General features: G+C 45.1%; 1 protein-coding gene across 2 annotated transcripts; it reads right to left on the minus strand.

Annotated features, from left to right (window-relative positions):
- Positions 1-1,086: 1,086 nt before the first annotated feature.
- LOC126518371 (calcyphosin-like protein) lies at positions 1,087-20,627 on the minus strand. 2 transcript variants are annotated; one of them, XM_050168235.3, is made up of 5 exons: positions 20,517-20,627; positions 9,040-9,160; positions 7,283-7,460; positions 5,369-5,575; positions 1,087-4,217 (listed from the first exon to the last, which is right to left on the minus strand). In XM_050168235.3, exons 2-5 carry the CDS (start codon positions 9,114-9,116, stop codon positions 4,116-4,118), a joined length of 564 nt encoding a protein of 187 aa, XP_050024192.1. In that variant the 5' UTR covers positions 9,117-9,160; positions 20,517-20,627; the 3' UTR covers positions 1,087-4,115. The 2 variants fall into 2 exon arrangements, with proteins under 2 accessions (XP_050024192.1, XP_054920474.1); XM_055064499.2 differs by lacking the exon at positions 20,517-20,627 and adding an exon at positions 16,443-16,825.
- Positions 20,628-20,713: the final 86 nt, after the last annotated feature.

The raw sequence follows: 20,713 nt of genomic DNA on the forward strand, positions 1-20,713 counted from the left end.
TATGACCATATGGCTTTTTGTACCATCTCTGTCGAAGGTTCGTCCATTGGAGCGCACGACAGAACTCTCGTTCTTTATTCTATGGAACTCACCGAAAGGCAGTGGGCCAGTGCCATCAGTGCCTTTCCAGAAGGAGGCACAGTATGGGAACACTGGCATGATGAGCGGCACTGGAGCCAGGAGAAAACGATGACGTACGCGCGAGCAGTGGCACGAGCGTTGGCAGGCTCCAAGAACAGTCTTCGCAGCGATGCAGCTAGGTGTTGCAGAATGTAGAGAAATTAGCGAGATAGGAGCCTGGCTGCATACATGCCTCACATGTGACATTTTGGCAGTGGCAATACAGTCTGTTGCAACATTGCTTCAGTGCTGATTGCATTAATGACTAAATTCACTGCGACATGAGTGCTGCCGGAATTTTTAGGAGATGAAGGCTGGACATGCGGACTTCTCACAAAGAAATATGCCGCTGTATTTTCCTAGCTGCAATGCCATCCTCAAAACATAGAAATATGTTACCCTTGTATTTGGTTGGTTTTGATAATGAATAACATCACAGTTAAGCACATGAATTAAAGAATATTCTCCGACGGACACCACAAATAATGCAGACAAAGACAGGCAGGACACAAAGTATTCCTGCAGCAACAGCGTATGGTGCAAGAACATTCAGATTCAAGAATATAAAGTGGTTTCTGGCACGAAAGTTCTGACCAAAATAAATGCTCAATTCTCCACATTCAGCAGCAGTATGGGGCATACAGCTCATCATATTCGATTTTCTTGGTTTGAATGAACAATCTGCTTGAACTGGTAACTTCAAATATCAGGCTACACATGCGAGTGATTGTGACATTTTGCAATTTTCTGGACATGATTCATATGTCGACAATAAACATTATAGATTTACTTCATATGCATGTCCACTATGTCGAGGTTCAACTCGTTCAACACATGCACTGGCAATGACTGTAGAAGTTGAATTTACCATTTTGAAGACAGCACCGTCATCTGCAACACCCCAGATGCTTCTCTCAAAAACGTGAACAAACCTTCGTGGCGAGGTGTGACGAAACAGCAACAGTATTTCAGAAGCTTTCTTTATTTGGATCATAAAGGCAACACAGTTTCAGAAGAACACGTGCTCAAAGTGTGCCGAAAATAAATTAACAAGGTGAAAATAAATTAACAAGATGCATGCTAGTGTTGAAGACAGCAGTATAAGTAAATGACAAGAACAAAAAGGCGGTGGATGAGGCACATTTACTAGAATAACAAACACATAAAACACCTTGAGACCATAACAAAAGTAGTGTCACCGAGGGATATTGCACCCAAGACTGGAAACGTGCAGAGTTACGTACCTACAATAGACTTTGCCACCACCAACCAGAGCTTGTGCTTAGAAACCTTTCACGAAATCTCGCTTGTACCAGCATCTTCATGTCGTTAGTTCCAAAGTTATTCAAAGCCCTATATTCAACGAACTTGTACACTGCATGCTAAAAGAAATTTTAAAGAAATTATGTGCGCTTCAAGTCAGTAACGTTAGCGTCAGACTGCTTGAGTTTTGCAAGATAAAAAGAATGCGGTCATTGACAAAAGCGTCAGTCGAACAGTGATGTGCACCAGCATTCAGTGACTGTAAAACAGCTAGACCGCAGGAGTAGGCAGGCCACATAAGTTTACCACATAATATCTACTCATTAGACTGTACGCTGCCCATGTTGCCAATCATGCACACTCCATGCTCATTGGCTCAGTCATTAAAGAAAGAAATTTTGAAGTTTTAGGCATGCCCCGAAAGCACTTGTTCCCCCCTTTCGTGTCACCATTAAAAGCTTGGCATGACAGCCAGCTCGTGCATAGTAGTAAGTAAAATTGGTGAGGCAGTAACTATGTCAGAATTGTGGCTCGAACAAGAGTTAGAACAATGTTGCAGGCGGTTTGTGAGCTTAGAAACCTTCCTTGAAAGCTACTTGCTATTCACACCACCTCAGCCTGACCCAAGCTAAGTAGCGTAAATGGATGAAACCCAGATTCATACACGGAAGACCTTCATTGCACAGGCATCTAGTTGTACGAATAGTGCCCGACTTCACCGATTCATTTATGTGGGTGAGCAACATGACATTTTGCAATGACAGCAGTACAACGAAGTGCTCCAGTGATTATTTATTCACTGACCACTGGTGAAATAACGATAACGGTCACCAGAATGGCTAATCAAGCATCACCTTGAACATCGCACTGAATTGGAAGTGCAGCTAGTAGACTTCCATACCTTTATTTATTCAAGAATGACTCCGCATATAAACAATTCTTCATTTTGGGAACATACTTGCTCTTCAGGCAGCTTGTTCCACCTTGATGCAGAACAAACCAAAATTTGCACCAGCAACTCTGGCATGGACAGTGCTTGTAAAACTGTCGTCAAATAGTATGCATCAAGAACCGCAATTGGTCCAACAAAAGGTGGTACAAACGTTGCTGATGTGATAACAAATAACTTCTGCATTGAAATGTGACACTGCCAGAAAACTTTATAAATCCTGCATAATGCATGATACATAGTCTCCTGTAAAGGGCAATTTGACAGCAAAAAGTTGGCAAGCAACGCTTGGTACCATGTTAGCACCGTGGAAACGGTGTACAGATTTTTCACAGATCTCAGACTAGGAATGTTGGAAGATTTATAAATTAGTCCACAAAAGGGCAAGCACTTTGCCACATAACACACCTTGGCATTTGAACTTGTGTAGAATGAAAGAATGTCACAGCAAACAATATGTGAAAATTCTTTTTGCACGAATGCACACAATGTGGTTTGAGTAACTCACTTGATAACATGTTTTGGCTGATGTCAATGAGAACATGTGTTAATCCTTTGAGTTCCAGTTAACAAACGAACTGTCATGCCATGATAAAACAACACCATTACCAAATCCTAGCTCTCTGCAATGCCCGAAACTTCAACACACAGCCATCACAGGTATTGCATTGCATACGGTACATCACAGCATGTCAGATAACATGTCAATCCATCACCGACAGGAATGATAAGTCTTAAGTCGCCCTGAAGCAACTACTTCAACATTGAAATCATGTTTAACTTGAAACAGTCCAACAGCATAAACACTGCAATGCTTTTTCTAGAAAGAAAATAACCAGTTTGGGCCCTGAAGTGCTGTCATTCTAAGACACGAACTTGGTTTAGGAACGTGTAGAAAGAGCCCTGCAAATCCTCCAACACATCCCAAGTGTCAAAATTGCTGGTACTATTCTTCCTAGCCATCCAACGACAACTTCTTCACTGTACTTTCTACCTGATGTGCTTGTGGTTTACACTGTACTCTTCTTCTTTCGTTCTGCTGAAGGTAAACAACTGACTTGGTGGAACAACTTTCAAAGCCACTAACTACTTAACAAAACCTATAATTTACCAGCATAGCCATATTCTAAGATGAGTCGATAGCTGAAGGCTAGAGAAGCTTCTTGGGAATTAGTCCTAACAGCACAGCTACTTTAATACGTCAACTCACCTTAACTGATAGATTTGGGCATTTATACGAGACTTCAGCAAAAATTTAAAAAGTGTTTCAGATGATACTATGCACCAGGACATCTGCCAATGCATGAAAGAAAAACACCAGCTTTCTCACTCATATTGTCATAAACATGCATGCAGTAGTGGTGATGCAAACATGTTGTAACCCCATTTGGTCAGCACAGGAACTTAAAATGTGGGTTTGACCCTTGCACGCATAAAAATATTCCTTCTTTTACCACGTCACGCAAGACACAAGCAAACAACCTTTCCAAATGTACAGTAAAGTACAGATAAGACGTATCAAGGTTTTACAAAATTAATAATTAAGACCGAAATGCAAACGATAAGACGCCCTGAATAATAAGCCTGTCAATAAAAAGCGCATCCCATGAAGCTGAAAGAGAATTGTTAAGACGAGTTACGTGTTAGAGGATGACTGCACGACTACGACGGTTTCAGCTGGGACGGCACAAAAAGCGCGTGTGACATCTGTGCCTCACGTGGCTAGTGGCAAGGGTCACGTGGCCAAACAAGGGTGGACTCATTTTCCTTTTTTTTTAGGTGCTCAGATCTTCCAGGCATTCCTCATCATGAGGTCGAAGTAGGCATCCGTGTCAATGGAGGCACTCACGCCCGCATAGTAGTCGATGAATTCATCGATTGTCACCTGCAGAGGTAAACATCACCAGTGACCCAAAACGTGTTGGTGGTACTACAGGTCAGTGCATTGTCATTACTACACAACAGGCAAGCCGGCAGAAAAGTGCCAAAATACAACGTAAGCAAGCCAGGGCTTTTTAGTGCATATTCAGCAAAGCGTACATACAGTGTCTTGTTTCGAGGGTATAGCCATTCTAAGCTGTACAATTCTGTAATGCGACACTGAAACAGCACATAAGCCTAAAACAAAAGATTTCACGAACATTTATGAATGAGTCATCATAGCTGGGCGCTCATGTTAGACAAAGCATTAGAGGCGTGTCATGCGGAGAATTGTTGTGTGAGCTATACTCCTGCAAAACTTTCACAAACTGAAATTAATTACCTGTGCTGTCGTCACAGGTTGTACAAATAAGTCAGGGAGGGCACTTTAAGTTGGAGTCATTTTTCGAAAAAGCACAGTTGGAGCTGCCTTGCATTTCTTTTCTTCAGGTGCCTAAAAAATTTAAATAATAATATTCCATGGTTTTATGTGCCAAAACCACAATCTGATTATGAGGAATGCGGGAGGGTTGGACTCCAGATTAAGTCTGACCACCCAGGGGGCTCTAATGTGCACCCATTGCATGGTACCCAGGCATTTTTGCACTTCACACCTATCAAAATGTGGTCACCACGGCAGGGAGTGAACCCGCGACCTTGAGCTCAGTAGTCCAACGCCATAGCCATTGAGCTACCGCAACAGGTTTTTCAAGCCTGTCTCCCGTGTTTCCCACTAAAGATGAACTAAACTATACTCTTAGTTTGTGAATATCTTCAAATCAATTCTATGCTATTAAAATGTATGTTGTTCAACACAGTGCTAATTTGGATAAAGACAAGATTTATTGACAGGAGAAAATGTGAATAAAACGCATGGGTGTACAATTTTTTTTTTCTTTTTTACCAGAGGTTGAGCCCATGCCGCATGACTATCTTTGAAAGCTGTACGTTTGTATCTCGCTTGCAATTATGCCTTCACGGCACTGCAGGAAATGTGAATGAATGAATAATTAATAGATAGATAGATAAATAAATAAATAAATCAGTAACCTCTGCATTATTTGTTTACTCAAGCATGCTGCTCAGGATCAACTACCAACTCATTTGCGTTCTCACCTTGCCATCGGGGTCATTGGGACTGTCGAAGTCCTTCAGGAAGAGCTCAAACGCCTCATCCTCAGAGAGCTCCCTGTTCTGGAACTTGGGCTGCCTAGCGTTGTACAAACCCTTGAGGTCACGGATAGTGATGATTCCCTCTCCGGTCTTGTCCATCTTGTAGAATGCCCGTTGGACGTGCTCCAAACGGGCCGCCGACATTGGAGGCTGCACGCAGTGAACACAGGAGAGAACTCGCATGGAATACTAAGGTAGTTGTGAGTCTCGCAACGGACATCTGTGCCTCACAAAGCAGTAGGCAGCAGACTGTACACTTGTGGCAACTCATCTATGAGACTTGCTAATGTGGGCAGAATGCCTTTTTTCCAGAAGACACGCACAATGTTCTTCATTTTCACTTTTCATTCTCAACAATATAGAAACATGTACAGACCCATATATGCAACAGTGGGGAAAGAAAAGAGAAAAAAAGATTGATGTTCGTCTGTGGTTGGTAAACATGTAATAGACAAAGTCTGAAGGATGCAGTAGAATTGTGTCACGACTTGTTTGTTGAGCTACAGAACTTGATTGGCCCATAGGCTAGGTTTGCCAGTTCACTGCACGCAATGAATGTACTTCTGGCGACCTTAAGAGACACAGGAGTCAATAAAACTTTCGAATTAGCTCTGGGTAGTAGTGTAAATGTTTTCGTCCGTTGGAAGTGGAGTACTGGTTACGTCAGCTTTCAGCTGTTCTATTTTTTTTTTTTATTTGATGACCATGGGCACAGCAGCCTGGCTGCTCTCTTGACGAGTAGGCCAACGAATAAAAGTGCAGTACATGTGCCGCTGGATTCTTTGCAGCATCACCAGATGGTACTCGTTTTTGCGATCCACAGGTGCTGGTGATGATGAAGTAAACGCTTCTTGCAGATAGAAGGTGGCTTCAAATTGCACTGCGTACGTATGCACATGCTGCCTCTGAGACCATGGTGCATTCGGGGTGTTCGTCGTACTTGCTAGTAGACAGTGATTCCGCTTAACAAAAGGCTCGGCACAGTTTGTGTGCACTTGCGCTTGCGTGTGTGTGCGTGCTCGTGTTTCGACTCTTTATGCACTCACACAAAGTTTCGTTGTATACTAATACCATCTCATCGAATCTGCTGCATTTCTGTTTATATGAAGTTAGCACTTTATGCCTGAGGTGAAACTAAGCTCTCGAGGTTCTACTGAAGCCATCGTGTCTGCCAAAACTACTTCAGTAGCACTCCTCACCACTTGGGACAATGGTATATTAACCAGGAATAGCCAACCTTTTGTTGCACAAGGAAAAATTACCCATACTAATTTTGGTTACCTTTAGTTTCTTTATCATTGTGCATCCAGAAAAAGCCAAGAACATTTTTTTACAAGCCTCCCAGTGGTCATTTCACAAGATATAGAATGTCCACTACAGTGGACAACATGAGCATCAGCTCCACTAAGTGTACACGCTGACAGTTTTCTTTTGCTCCAAAAGGCGAAGTTCCTGCCACCACATTAAGAAATGTTAGCTTCAACAGGTGTGGCGAAGGTTATTCTGCGTTATGGAATACGAAGAGGAAACAATCACTTTTGCCTGTAATCTGCAAGTATACCTTGTAGTGGCATAGCTGTGAATTTATTTTTTGGTGTAGTGATCCACGCACTTGACCAGGGAGGTGGTAGCTGGGCAGGTGAGTGTTGTTGCATGCTGTATTTTTTCCACATATCCTAATAGGTATGCAGAAATTCGGGGATGGAAATGGAGAGATGAGTTCACGTGCCCAGCATGCAACAAAGGGTTTGGGTCTTTTCAATCGCTAATGGCAGTGTCTGTCATGAAATTTTCAAGGTTCTTCCTTTGGCTTTGTAGTACAAGTTTATGTTAGGATTAAAGTTGTGATGCACTCACCCTGAGAGCAACGAGGAACTCATTGAAGGAGATGGTGCCGCTGCCATCCTTGTCGAGGTCCTTGAACAGGGCGTCCACCTCGCTGGCGCTCAGCTCCAAGTTGAAGTCGTGCAGACCCTGCTTGAACTCTTCCACGTCGATCTTCTTGTCCCTGGAGTGATCCATGATGCGGAAGTGCCTGCACAGCACAAGTGCGCACTGCGTTAAGGATTACACCAATCACCAGAATGACCCTTCTTGAAAATATAGTCATTGATTTTGTTTAAAGGAACAGAAAAAGAAAGAAGAAATATAGGCTGTAACAATATTCTCCCTTTCACCTTTCAATATCGAAAGCAACATGAGCCACTTCGGCAGGGGCGTAGCACGTCTCCATAGCTGCCCGACTCTCCCAAGCCAAATAAATACTAGCACTGATTAAAAATCCCACTAGCGGAGCTATGCTGCGGGCTGTGGGGAGCATCACAGAAGGGGCAGGCTATGGACCCATTCTGACCATCTAGGCTTCCCTATTATGCGCATCATGAATGGAAGCACTGAAGCCTTCTTGCTTCCACATCCACTGGTATGCGGCTGGTGCAACTGGAATGCAAACCCATGAGCTCATGCTCAGCACTGGAATATGGCAGCCACTAAAATCAGGATTACCGAGTGCACTTTCAGTGATATGCATGGGAGTGCACAATATACCAGTGGGCAAGAAATAATAAAGGCTGAAGCTCTTATTTAACCTCCCTATCTCCACAGTGCATGCTGTTTGGCACATGGCACATGTGCAGACAGAAATTATACAAACATTTCAAGTACTAATGAAATGCATGATAAGCTTGTTTTCTATGATGAACATTTTAAAAGGTACACCTATTGCTGTGACCTGTGAAGTAGCCACTAAGTGAAATATAGTTACCAGACAGCTCTCGACTATGCCTTGAGCATGGGGACGAAGCATTTTCAGCAGACAGATTCTGGCTGCTGACTTCACAGCCAAGAATTCACGGGTTCAACATTGCACAGAGCACCCAAATGGTGTGCTGAATCTCTCTTTCAGCTGTGGCATTCCCTACTCACAATCTAAATAGCAGGCAAACATAGCACAATGCACTGGCTCCTATGTATATTCAATTCACTGCAGGCAGCAAACAAAGCAGACATAAAAGAAAACACGTATATCGATACAGGCACAGAGATTAGGGAAGTGTAGTTTGAGGAAGCAACCACAGAAGGGTACTCCAACACAAGTAGAACTGACACATATATACACATTAAAAGAAGGATAAACTGACCATCGACCAAAGTATGATCAAAGAGTGAACAACGCTTCCATGTGGGAGGTAAAATATTAAACCCCTTTCTTTGAATCAGCACAAGAAATGATGGTAACACAAAGAGGAAGAACACAGGATGAGCACGCCCTGCGTCCTACCTTTTTGTGTTGTCATCTCTTTTCTGGCGCTGATTCAAAGTAAGCTACAATTCCAACTCGCCAAGCTTTTCACTTCATTAATCAAAACACCACACCGCTTTGGTTGACATCCTATTGTTGCCTTCTCTTTAATAAGGGTTTACTTCCCTACCAGATGAGATGTTGCCCAATCGCTGATTTCAGAGCTGATACTGTACATAATCATTGGCCTAACCAGGTCCAGTGCAGTGTAAAGACCTTTCCCAGTGGTCTCCAGTTACCCCTGTCCTGCATTGCAGTTGATGCCACTGTGTCGTGCCAAGGCAGCGTGTCCAACCAGACAGCTTGGACTTACCGTGCGAATCCTTTGATGCCGTGTGCACCACGCTGGAGGCACTGGTGGCGAAGCTTCTCAATGGGAGTCAGAGACATGTCCAAGCCCGGTGGTGGTTCCTACAGCAACGATTGCGGGGGATCTGCAGAGGTGTGTGAGAAAATGGGATGAATGCTGCACATGAGCAAGAAACATTCACTCTTTGCACCTCTGTCAGTATAGCCTGCTAATGATTTATGCAACTACGAATCTATATATATATCCGCTAGCTGCCATTTTCGCTTTCCTTTTTGGAGTTTAGGTACTGAGATCTGAGTGATGGCAAATGCAGCCTGCCACGAGTCAGCAGCACCACTCATAATGCAGCAGAGCAAGCGAATAAGCAGCTTGCCTGTTAGCAATGAAAGACCTTAGCAAAATGGGACAAAATATGTCAGTTCCAGGTATAAACTTTTAATGTGAAGGCATTCTTCCTCACAATAAGAATAATGGTTTAGGCTTATTTGACTCACAGCTTGCAATAGGTTTAGAGCAAAGCAAATGATCACACACACAAGGACACACGAGATGGGCACTATTCGTGTGTCTTTACATGGTTAGCGCTCATAGTGACTCATAGCTACTGTTACAAAATGGCATAAAGTGGACAACAACATTTGTATAAAGGCCCAGACAAAGGAGAGACATGGGTGCCTAATGATTTGCACGGCTTTGGGAATTTGCGTATCCTAGCAGCAGGCGTGTTCAAATATTGCAAATGTTTGAATAGCAAACAGAACATCATCCAGTTCAATGCAGCCTTAAAATCAAGCATTAAAGTTTGCAAATTTAGGATTTGAATATTGTGCATTGATGTGGGATTAATCAAAAAGAAAATCTGAACTAAAGTGCAGAGAGAAAAGAAACTGCATTGTTTCTTGTGGAAAATAACCAAAAGCAAAGAAAATCTGACATTGCTGCTTTCCAACATAGTCACCAAGAGAACACAGTAGACTTTCTTAAAAAAAAGAAAAGCTGTGTTAGAATGAGCTCTTTGACAAACAAAATAGTACCGTTGTTTAGCTTCCGTAGGATTCAGTGCACTTATGGTAATAGGAATTTCAGATTAAAAATATTTTAAAGGTTCCTTTATGTTTGTCTTGCAGGCAGTCTACTGAAGTATCACTACAAGCAGTTACACAAAGTTACAAAGTTGTGTAATTGTTGAGTATTGTCATGGCTCAGTATGTGTAATGCTTTTATTATTCTTATTCAGATAGTTTTTCCATTGCTCATAAGCAACTCATTTGTGTAATTGTCACTACTCTAAAATTGCTGTTGTGGAACTCGGAAAATCAAATGATTAGCCCATGGTAGCTGTCAAAAACATCAGGAAAGGAATGAAAATAATTGCTTAAAAGGCAGCAAGGTACATAACGATAACAGTGACTCAGTTAACAAGTTTATCGCTTGCGCCCTCACAGACACAAGCAGCTGGGTAAAGGTGTCCTCAAAACATGTGAAGAAGCAAACAAGTGTGACTGGTCAAATACTACAATGTAGCGTGTGGTTTTTTTTATTTACCTTTTTTGAGTGACAGTGACCTGAGTAGGGATTGATGAGTAATAGTTAACCCGGGCAGCTTTTCTTTACGTAGTGCGTGTTTCTCTATGTTAGATGCATATTTGTGCCTCTTATGCAAAGCTTGCAGGGAAGTGTCATCTTGTGCTTGGAACAGCCAGATTATGGACCTCTGTGCACATGCCTACTCACACAGATTTTAGATGCAAATTTCTAGAACCTATTTTGCTTGCTACCTTATGCTTTCCTCATTATGATTATTAAATGGTCAGGAAATATGCATGCCCCCTTTAATATTGTGCACATATGTTCTAAGGAAATGAAGTTTACAATTACTCATCCCAATAATCGCTTCACAGCAAAGACTCAAGCATGCTTAAACCCGAGCCTACTATGGATGAGCTCATCTCACTTGTGCAAAAAGCAGAATGGTAATTAAAGATGAGGTGAGTTCATCTGCAGTTACTTCCACAAACATTGGCCTGGCTTCTTTTTTTTTTTTTATGGCACACCAGGCAACAAGTACAGTGACTGGGATCTCAGAATTGCATCACTCTTGGTTGGCAGTTGGCTGTGTGGTATGGCGATCACTACCGAAAAATTCATGCTGAATTCAATGTCCTCAATTCATGATACAGAAGAAAATGGACTGAATTTTATTTGAGATACACACCCACATATATATATATATATATATATAGATGTCTGCCTGGCATTTCGTATAATTTGCTTTCTTTCCAAAAAACAGTGTGCAATGGTTGCAGTTATTTATCTTTTCTTTATTACCATTTAGGAATTCTCATTAACAGTGGACTGTAGTACACGTGTATCTGACTCATTGCTGCCATCATTCAATTTGTTTCTTTTAAAGAAGAGAGAAAATGCTGTGAGAACACTTTCACTCATCAGTATTGGAAAGGGCTCCGCAGTGCTCTTATTCACTCATAGCATTTGTAATGATTGATGACTTTTTTTTCTTCTTGAATACAGACACATTCGAAAACTGCATGAAGGTATTGCGGCTCCTATGCTTCCTTCTGTGTCACACTATTAGTAGTCAGCACTCACACGCCAAATGGCGTTGGAATGCGGGGGCAAGCAGGCAATATAGGTGGATGGGAAAATTCTCGGAACACTCTGCAGAACCTGGGATGCTTGCCGAGGTCTGTAGTGGCATTACGTATGCATCCAATGTCGAGATGCAGTCTATGCTGGGTCTACAGAATGATATATGTCACAGATGTGTTATCTCTGAGAAATAAAGACAGAGGCAGAAGCACGTACAATTACGATGGTGCGAGGGGGATTGAGTGGCATTTGTAATGCCTATGTGTTCGCCATTCGTATAGTTAATTGCTGCCTCGCTTGACCAAAGTTGGGGGCTATATATGTATGTTTGAAAGCGCACTTAAGGTTTTGCAGGCTGTCGCAGTTGAAAAACGATAGACTTGTTAAACTGTATCATTGGGCAGCTCGGCCAGTAGTAGCTGGCCATTAGTAGTAGCTGGACACGCCCAATAGTACACGCCCAGTAGTAGCTGGACACGCCCAAGCTTCTTCCCTGCTAAAGGCCATTGCTGGTTTTAAACAGTTTCAGTTATCTACAAATGGGTATGGTGATCTATATATAATCCAAAGAACGCAGTTTTCAAGTGAATATTTCACCTGGGATGCTGCGCATCCATGAATGAACAAAACAACGTACGAAATGCGAAATTTGTTTCCTCCAATAAGTAGGGGTGAATGTTATTATAGCTAAATTTAGCAGCATCTGCTGGCCTTTCCAATTAGTTTCCAAGTTAGTTAGTTAAATGGGGTTTAATGGCGCAAAAACGGCTAAGGCTATGCTGCGCCAAACACGAGGTGTTTCAAAATCCAGTGAATGAAGGAAAAGGCTTTGTTAATAATCTACATTTTATGTAAAAGTCCAGTGTCGTCTAGAAATTTACGGATGTTACAAAATGTGACTAGCGGATCATCACCTAAAATTAGAGCAGGGTGTGGAGGTATGTGTAGTTGATATAATTTGTGCAAAAGTGTTCGTCTGTGTGTTTCAGTCTGCGTACACGTGAGTAATATGTGCATAACTGTTAGTGGCTGTTGACATTTCTCGCATGTTGGTGTGTCTTCTTTCGTAAGTAAGTAATTGTGTGTGAGGTGTGTGTGCCCAATGCGTAGTCGGCATAAAACTACTTCGATGAACCGCTCCTGATGATAGCATGACTTCCACTCGCCAACTATGGGTTTCGTGAGATGTAGTTTGTTGTCAGCACAACGGTCCCATTCGCGTTGCCATTTCGCCGTTAAGGCTTTTCTAATCGCGCGGATGCTATCTTTGTATGGAAGTGTTGTGTTTGTTATATCTTTGTTTGCTGCCATCGATGCACATCTATCGGCTGCTTCGTTACCCGGTATCCCAACATGACTTGGTACCCAGCAGAAGCGGATTGATCTCCCACATTTATTAAGCGCGACCACGTTTAATATATCCCCTAGCAGGGGTTCACACTCAGATTTCAGATTTAGAGCCTTCAGTGTACTTAAGGAATCAGTGTATATGACTGTGTTTTTATGCTTGCCAGTGATAATCTTTTTAACTACTACCCATACAGCATAAACTTCAGCAGTGAAAACCGAAGCATGTTTTGGTAGACGAATACTTGTTTCCCAATTGTCTGTTACGGCCCCTACACCCACGTGTTCTTTTATTTTGGAGCCATCCGTGTAGAATTCCATGTGATTTTGATACTTGTCCTGAAGAGCACGGAATTCTTGTATGATGTGTTCGTGTGGAGTGTCTCTTTTCTTTAAATGTGTTAGTGTCCAGTCACACAACTGTGTGAAATGGTACCATGGGGCCAACCGTTGTGGTTTCTTGGCAACCTGGAGGACTTCGTGGGGAATGTCATAATCCCGACAGTACTGCTCATACCGCAGGACAAGTGGCCTAATCATATTCGGTTTATTTCTGTAGTGTAAGCGTGAGTTGCACTGCGTAAGGATGTTGTAGCATATGTGTTGAGGTGATGACTGAATTCTGAGTACGTAGGAAAAAGTGAGTAATGCTCTGCGCTGCTGTAAGGAGGGTTCATTACAGTCAACATATAAACTTTGAATGGGTGACGTTCTGTAGGCACCACTTGCCAGTCGCAATCCAAGGTTATGTACTGGATCAAGTAGTTGGATGTAGGACTGCCTGGCTGAACCATAAACCACGGAGCCGTAGTCTAAAAGGCTACGCACGAGAGACCGGTAAATACGTAAAAGACAGGTTCGGTCAGAACCCCAGTGCTTATGAGACAGAACCTTTAGGATATTCAATGCTTTATTTGCCTTAATTTTTAGTGTTTTAATGTGGGCTAGGAAGTTTAGTTTTTTATCAAACATTACTCCCAAGAATTTACATTCTTGTTTTGCCGGCAGTGCGACATCATTCAATTTTAGAAGCGGGTCTAAGTACAATCCTCGTTTTTGCGAGAATAGCACTGTAACGGTTTTTTGAGTAGAGAAGCAGAAGCCATTTTTTTCAGCCCACTCCATTAGTTTATTAATTGTTATCTGGAGCTGCCTTTCACATGTATGTAAGTTTGAGGCGCGGCACGCTATTTGCAGATCATCGACGTATATGGAGTGCATAACAGAGGGGGGAATGACTTTGTTAACGGAGTTCATTTTTACTATAAAGAGTGTTGTGCTTAGTACGCATCCTTGTGGCACACCATTTGCCTGAGTGAATACACGTGACAATGCCGTTCCTAAACGCACCTGGAATGTTCGGCCCAACATGAAATCGGCTAGACATTTCAGCATTCTACCTCGGATTCCTAAATCTGCTAGGTCCCTTAATATACCAAACCTCCATGTTGTGTCGTACGCCCTTTCTAAGTCAAAGAAAACAGTGAGACAATATTGTTTGTGTAGGAAGGCCGCACGTATCTCGTCTTCTAGCCGGACTAGGTGATCTGTTGTGGAGCAACCTTTCTTGTATCCACACTGATGGTTATCTAGCATGCTTTCTGTGTCAAGGACGTATGTCAATATTATGTTGATGATGGCCTCATAGGACTTTGCAAGACAACTTGTGAGTGCTATGGGTCTATAACTGGTTGCTGTTGTGGGAGACTTTCCAGCTTTCAAGAACGGGATTATGATAGCTTTCTTCCACTCTTTGGGCATTTTCCCCCTTTCCCAGATTATGTTGAAGAAATGAAGCAAGGTCTCAACTGCGTTAGGGGATAGGTGAGCTAGCATTGCATAGTGTACCCTGTCCGGACCGAGTGCTGTTTTTTTGCCACTAGTAAGGACTCTGTTGATTTCTGGAAGTGTTAGAGGGCCATTATACAGTCTTTCTGAACTTCCTGTGGTCGGAAGCTTTAGTTTTTCTGCTAATTGCTTATGTTTCAGGAATGCAGCAGAGTAGTTTTTCGAGCTTGATATATCATGGAAATGTTGCCCTAATATGTCTGCTTGTTCTTCTATATTTGTTTGTGTGCCTGGAGGTGACAGTTTGGGGATAGCGTAAGAAGCATAATCGCCTCTAAACTTGCGAAGCTGATCCCACATTCATTTGGATGTTATTGAACTATTTACAGACGATACATAATTTTTCCATGACTGTCTTTCTGCTTGTCTGCATGTGTACCTGGCTTTCGCTTTTGCTTTTTTGAAAGAGAGTAGATTATCTTGTGTTGGGTATCGCCGAAAGATACCCCACGGTTTGTTTTGTAGTTTTTTTGTTTGCGTACATTCTTTCGTCCACCAGGGTTTTAGGTTTTTTCTTAGGAAGCCTGACGATTGTGGGATTGCTTCTGCTGCTGCAGCAAGTATACAGGCGGTGATCTGATCGTTCATTTCATCTATGGTTAGCTCATCTGATATGTTATCCAGAGTGGCCTTTTCAGTAAAGAGAGGCCAGTCTGCTAGATGGAGTTTCCAACGGGGTGGCCTCAGTGGGATGGTAGGAAAAGTAGATGTTCTTTTAATGATAGCGGGCATATGGTCACTACCATAGGGGTTCTGAATAACATTCCACTGAAAATCGCAAAAAAGAGATGGAGAGCACAGTGCTAGATCTAAGCAACTCATAGCTCCGGTGCTTGGGGAGTAGTAAGTAGCCGCATCTGTGTTTAAAAGGCATATGTCATTTGTTAGGATAAAATCTTCAAGCGTTTGACCCCTGTTGTCAGTAGTTTTACTACCCCATATGTGTTATGCGAATTAAAATCACCGCCAATTAAAAATGGTTCAGGTAGCTGGTTTAAAATTAACTCTAGGTCTCTTACGGTAAAATGTGAATGCGGCGGAATGTATACTGAACAAATGGTGATGGTTTTGTGAGCTAAAACGGTGACATTAACGGCTTCTATGTGAGTGTTAATGGGAACTTCTCTGGCTGCTATACCACCTGGAAGAACAATGGCTACACCACCTGACAGCCGGTTCGCCTGAGTACGGTCGCGCCGTACAACGGTGAAGCCTTTTAAAATGTTTTTGTGTTTATCGCCTAGGTTGGTTTCCTGTAAGCACAGGGCCACAGGAGAGAAGTTTATTAACAGGTCTTATATGTCACCTAAGTTACGTAAGAGACCTCCACAATTTGTGGGGGTTCCACTCTGCGTGCGGCTAGAGCTGAAGGCGAGCTCCGGATCTAGCCCCACGCAGTCGCTTCGTGGTACTCCCAACCCGTAGCGCGGGAATCGCGGCTACGCCGGGTTCGAACGAATAAGGCAACCAGAGGTGTCAACGGTAATAACGTTTATTGCTATTAACAATAGCGAACACTCGCAGAGGGACGTCCTCTCAGTAATAGTAGTAAAAAGGCTTGCCTCGTTTACTGGGTGGGTCAGACAAGCGAGGTCACTCACGGGATGCGGCAGGTGCTTAGTCCAGGCGGTCCAGGTGTCGGCGTCCCAAGAGAGAGGGTCTCCCCCGGTCGCGCTGTTTTGTACCTTTTCTTACCTGGGCGAGGGGAATGTCCTCCTCACCCGTCAGCTACCCGCCCGCGAGTCGGGAGGAAGGGCGCGCGCGCGTCCCGAGAGTGAGGGAGAATCGGGAGAGGGCATAGTGCGCCTCTCCCCTGTCTATGCCGGCTCTCGACGCGACGGCGCGGGGGAAGATGAGCGCGCGTGCTCCCCACAAATTCCATTGGATCATAAAAGCCATTGTAAAATTGAAAGGTAAAAAATGATATAAACGAGTGAATGGGAGATAAGAAAGATGTTAGGTGACATGGATCTGAAGAAGGCAGATACAACAGAGCGATAACCCTTAGGTTATCACCTTCTTATTTAGAGTTGTTATTGGGATTTTGTTCCTCTTACCGCGCTCGAGAGAGCGCTTGTCCTTTGGTGTCGAGGACACCGGGGTTTTTGTTTCGACCTCCATTGCTCTCTCTGAGGCGCTGGAGGACCGAGAGTTTGGCGCCGAGACACGTGTCTCGGGCCTTGGAGTGCGCTTGATCTTAGGGCCCTGCGGGACTGCTGTCTGCAGGACCGTTGAAGAGGGCGGAGCAGTACTGACTGCTTCCACCACGGGGGCGGGAGGAGTCACTGCGGCACCACTGCGCGTGGGCTCGGAGGACTCCGGAGGCCTCTGTGACGCTGCCCCCGCCTGCATCACATCGGCATAACTGCGTCGCAAAAGGTACGACAGTCGTTTTCTGGCTTCGATCGAAGAACGAGATTTATTCCTTTACAGTTAGTGCAATGATCTCCTTTTCCTTTTTCCAGCATGGGCACGAACGCGAGTAGGCTGGATGGTCTCCTTTACAGTTAACACAAAATGGTGAAGAGGTGCAATGCTCAGATTGGTGATCGTTGGAGCTGCATTTAGCACAAGTTGTTTGTCGTCGGCATGCATGTGAAGCATGTCCGAATCTTTGGCATTTGAAGCATCGTCTGGGGTTTGGGATATATGGTCTCACATTGACTTTGACATAACCGGCATCGAGAGAGGTAGGCATTACGCTTGTTCCGAAGGTGAGTATAACATGTTTAGTGGGGATTTCTTGATCGTTTCTACGGATTACTATTCTTTGTACTTTTGTTACATTTTGTTCTTGGAAACCCTCAAGGAGTTCCTCATCGCTCAGTCCAATAAAGTCTTCTTCAGATATCACTCCCCGGCTTGTGTTCAGTGTTCTATGTGGTGAAATTGTCACTGTGGCGTCGCCAATACTGGTAAGGTCAGTGAGCTTCTCTGCTTGGTCTTTATCATTCAGTTCTAGGAGGAGGTCCCCGCTAGACATTTTCGAGGCTTTGTACGTCGGTCCGACTTTTTCTTTCAAGCATTTGGCTACAAGGAATGGTGAGAGTTTTCTTACTGGCATGTTGCTTTCGCTATGTACTACATAGTACTTGGAGAAGGATGGAGCGTTGCTCCGAAAGGAGAAATGGAATGGTACTTCGGTGCGGCATCTTTTCAGACGCCGATCATAGACGACAGAGGTTTGTGCTGCCATGTTCGGCAACAGCGCCGACCGCCCACCACGGAGCCCAACGAGGGGACGCGGCAGAGCTTGTGTACAAGCCTGCACGACGCCAGCCGTACGCCGTCGCTATAACCAAATATGGTGTACCCAAGGTAGGATATCCACACAAGGTTAACCCTTGCCACCGTGAAGAAAGGAAGTAAATGGAAGAGAGAAGAAGACAGGAAAGATCGAAAAGTAATGGTACGCCCACACTAGCGACAAAAACGCGTGCGACACGCCGCACGCGGCAAGCGCCCGCGCGGCAGACGCGTGCGGGCAAGTCCACAGTCGCGTTTTGCGGCACGCGGCAGCGGCCCGTGGTGTCCCGCGTTGTCTCGTTCCATTCGATACTTCTCGTGACAACGCGCTCTCCGTTCTGCCGATTTCTTCTTCCATCGGAAGTGTCTGTGTTTTTTTGCGCCACTGCCGGCCACGCTCAGGCATGTCGGATACGGACGAGGAGCTACTGGTGACTTTGAACGCTATAATACTTGTTTGTTCTTTACTTGTGCGACGCCGACGTGCCAGAAAGCGGACGAGAAAGTTTTGGGTGCGGTACAGGGACACTGAGGGCCAGGCGCACACTCTGCTTCCCCGCCTTCACTAATTACTCACCTGTAATGCCAAACTGCTGTCCATAATGTGCCAGCGGTTGGCGCGCAGCTCCTTGTCCGACGCTCGATTTATCATAGAGGCACGCATATCCGCGAACGGTTTCCAAGAACGCCTCCTATGCGAGGCGAATTCTTCGTCGACGCCTCAGTGGAGGTGTGGTAAGGCATAACAAAAACAGCCCCCTTGACTTAAAATGGCCTCTGAGATTTTACGGCGCGCGTGTCATTGTTCAGTCTCAGAGCCCATAGATTATGATTATTTGCTTATGCGACAGTTGGCGCCACAACAGCGCGGCTTAAAGCGGCTCGCTTCTGATTGGTGGTCGTTTTGCGTCTGCCGCGAAAAATGGGTCTCGCACCCATTCGCGCGTTTGCCGCGCGTTGCTGCCGCTTTTCGTGAATCTTGCCGCGCGCGACAGCGCGGTGTGTCGCGCGCGTTTTTGTCGCTAGTGTGGACGTACCATAAGAGATAAAGGCGAAGGTTTGGGGAGAGAGAGACAGGAAGAGGCGACTGCCGATTTCCCCCAAGTTGGTCAGTCCGGGGGTGCCGTCTACGTTACGGAGGAAGGAAACTAAGGAGAGGCCCTGACGTCACTCTTAGTGAAGCAAAAGTGAAGCCGGAATTTGGCGTTGCTCATGGCGATTCTCCGCCTTTTGGTCCACCCTCCTCTCTTGTTTACATCTTTCGCGAAACCACGCCGCGCTGCGCGTGGTGTCGCGCGCTCGCGCAACATCTGGCAGAGCACGGTGCAGGTAACACAGCGCAACAAGACACGGTGACTAACGCAAACCCGCCCACTCAGCGCCTTTGCCACGGCCCGAAACCTGCCAGAGCAACACGTGTGAGCGCTCAAAACCATAACAACGCCCCCATTGTGGCCCAAAAGGCGTGGCCATACAACAAAAAAATAAAAAAGCAGCAAGAAAATGAGAACCTACTACGTCGTTTCCGCCACACTTTTCTCCTAGCGCGCGGAGGGGGTAGGGCCTCTCCTTAGTTTCCTTCCTCCGTGCGTCTACGTGAAGCAGAGGCCAAAGAGGTGTGTTGCCTCCGCCGGGGGGCCTTAAAGGTCCAAACACCCGGCATCGGCTCAACCCCCAGGATCCCCCTTTCCCCGGACACGGCTAAGCCGCGCACGGAGGGTCCAACCCTCGTGTGCTCGGGTCCGTGGTGTCGCAACACACCAAACGCCTGCTGACGCAGACGCCCCTGCGGGGATTAGTTTCCAAGTGTCTGGAGGCACGTTGCGATAGCGGCGCTATGGCCGCGCCTAGTTTTCGTTATCTTTTCAAAAGCGGCCGTGCAGAAGGACGCGCGCGACCCAACCTTGCGTGCGGTGGTGGCCGTAATAACGCAACGAAAAAGACGCGAGCAAGGAACAGCGCGACACGGCGCTAAAGAGAAAGAAAGCCCTAGGCTCCACACCGGCGCCCACCCAAGCCGATCGCCTGACCCACATAGCACACCGCGAGGAGCCGAAGGAAAAGACCGGTGCGTCGGTATACGCGTTGATAAACAAGACGGAACCGGCCCTCAGTTCTCCACCCCACACTATACCGCGGCACCATTGTAGCCGAGCGGACGATTTACGAGAGACAAGCAATACAATGTGCATTAGAAAAAAAAAAAAAAAGTTGAGAAAGCAAGTGCGTGAGGCATTTAGCGGCCATGAGCTGCAGGCTCCTACGCGACGCTGGGCGGGGCAGGGCGGAGACGTTCGGCCGATCGTCCGGCCGCTTGCAACAGTGTTGCACAAAGTACGACACGCGACCGAAATTCAATAAACGGCTGCACACTAGACACAAAACACACTCGTAACAGCGGTGCAGGTTTAGCATTTTTTTCTGTTTACCGTTTGTGAAGCAGTTCCGCCGGCACCACTTGCCCAACGCGCTCACTACTGCGCAGTGCAGACGAAAAATGGCAGACTTGCAAAATGCGGCCGCTCGACACTGGACAAATGAGACAGCATACACAAGCTCCTAGACCCACTGCTACCTCCCTATTGCCCTGCGCTTTGTTGAAGCAAAATGTTTTAGGTCGCCAAAA

The sequence above is a fragment of the Dermacentor andersoni genome, chromosome 11 (genome assembly GCF_023375885.2).
Source record: "Dermacentor andersoni chromosome 11, qqDerAnde1_hic_scaffold, whole genome shotgun sequence".
NCBI lineage: Eukaryota > Metazoa > Arthropoda > Arachnida > Ixodida > Ixodidae > Dermacentor > Dermacentor andersoni.

Bases quoted from the DNA above. Each gene is read 5' to 3' on its own strand.
- LOC126518371 (XM_050168235.3), bottom strand. From the start codon at position 9,116: ATGTCTCTGACTCCCATTGAGAAGCTTCGCCACCAGTGCCTCCAGCGT. The intron at 5,576-7,282 runs GTGAGTGCATCA...CACTGCGTGCAG, and splicing joins AGTTCCTCGTTGCTCTCAGG to CCTCCAATGTCGGCGGCCCG. The intron at 4,218-5,368 runs GTGAGAACGCAA...TTACCTCTGCAG, and splicing joins CCAATGACCCCGATGGCAAG to GTGACAATCGATGAATTCAT.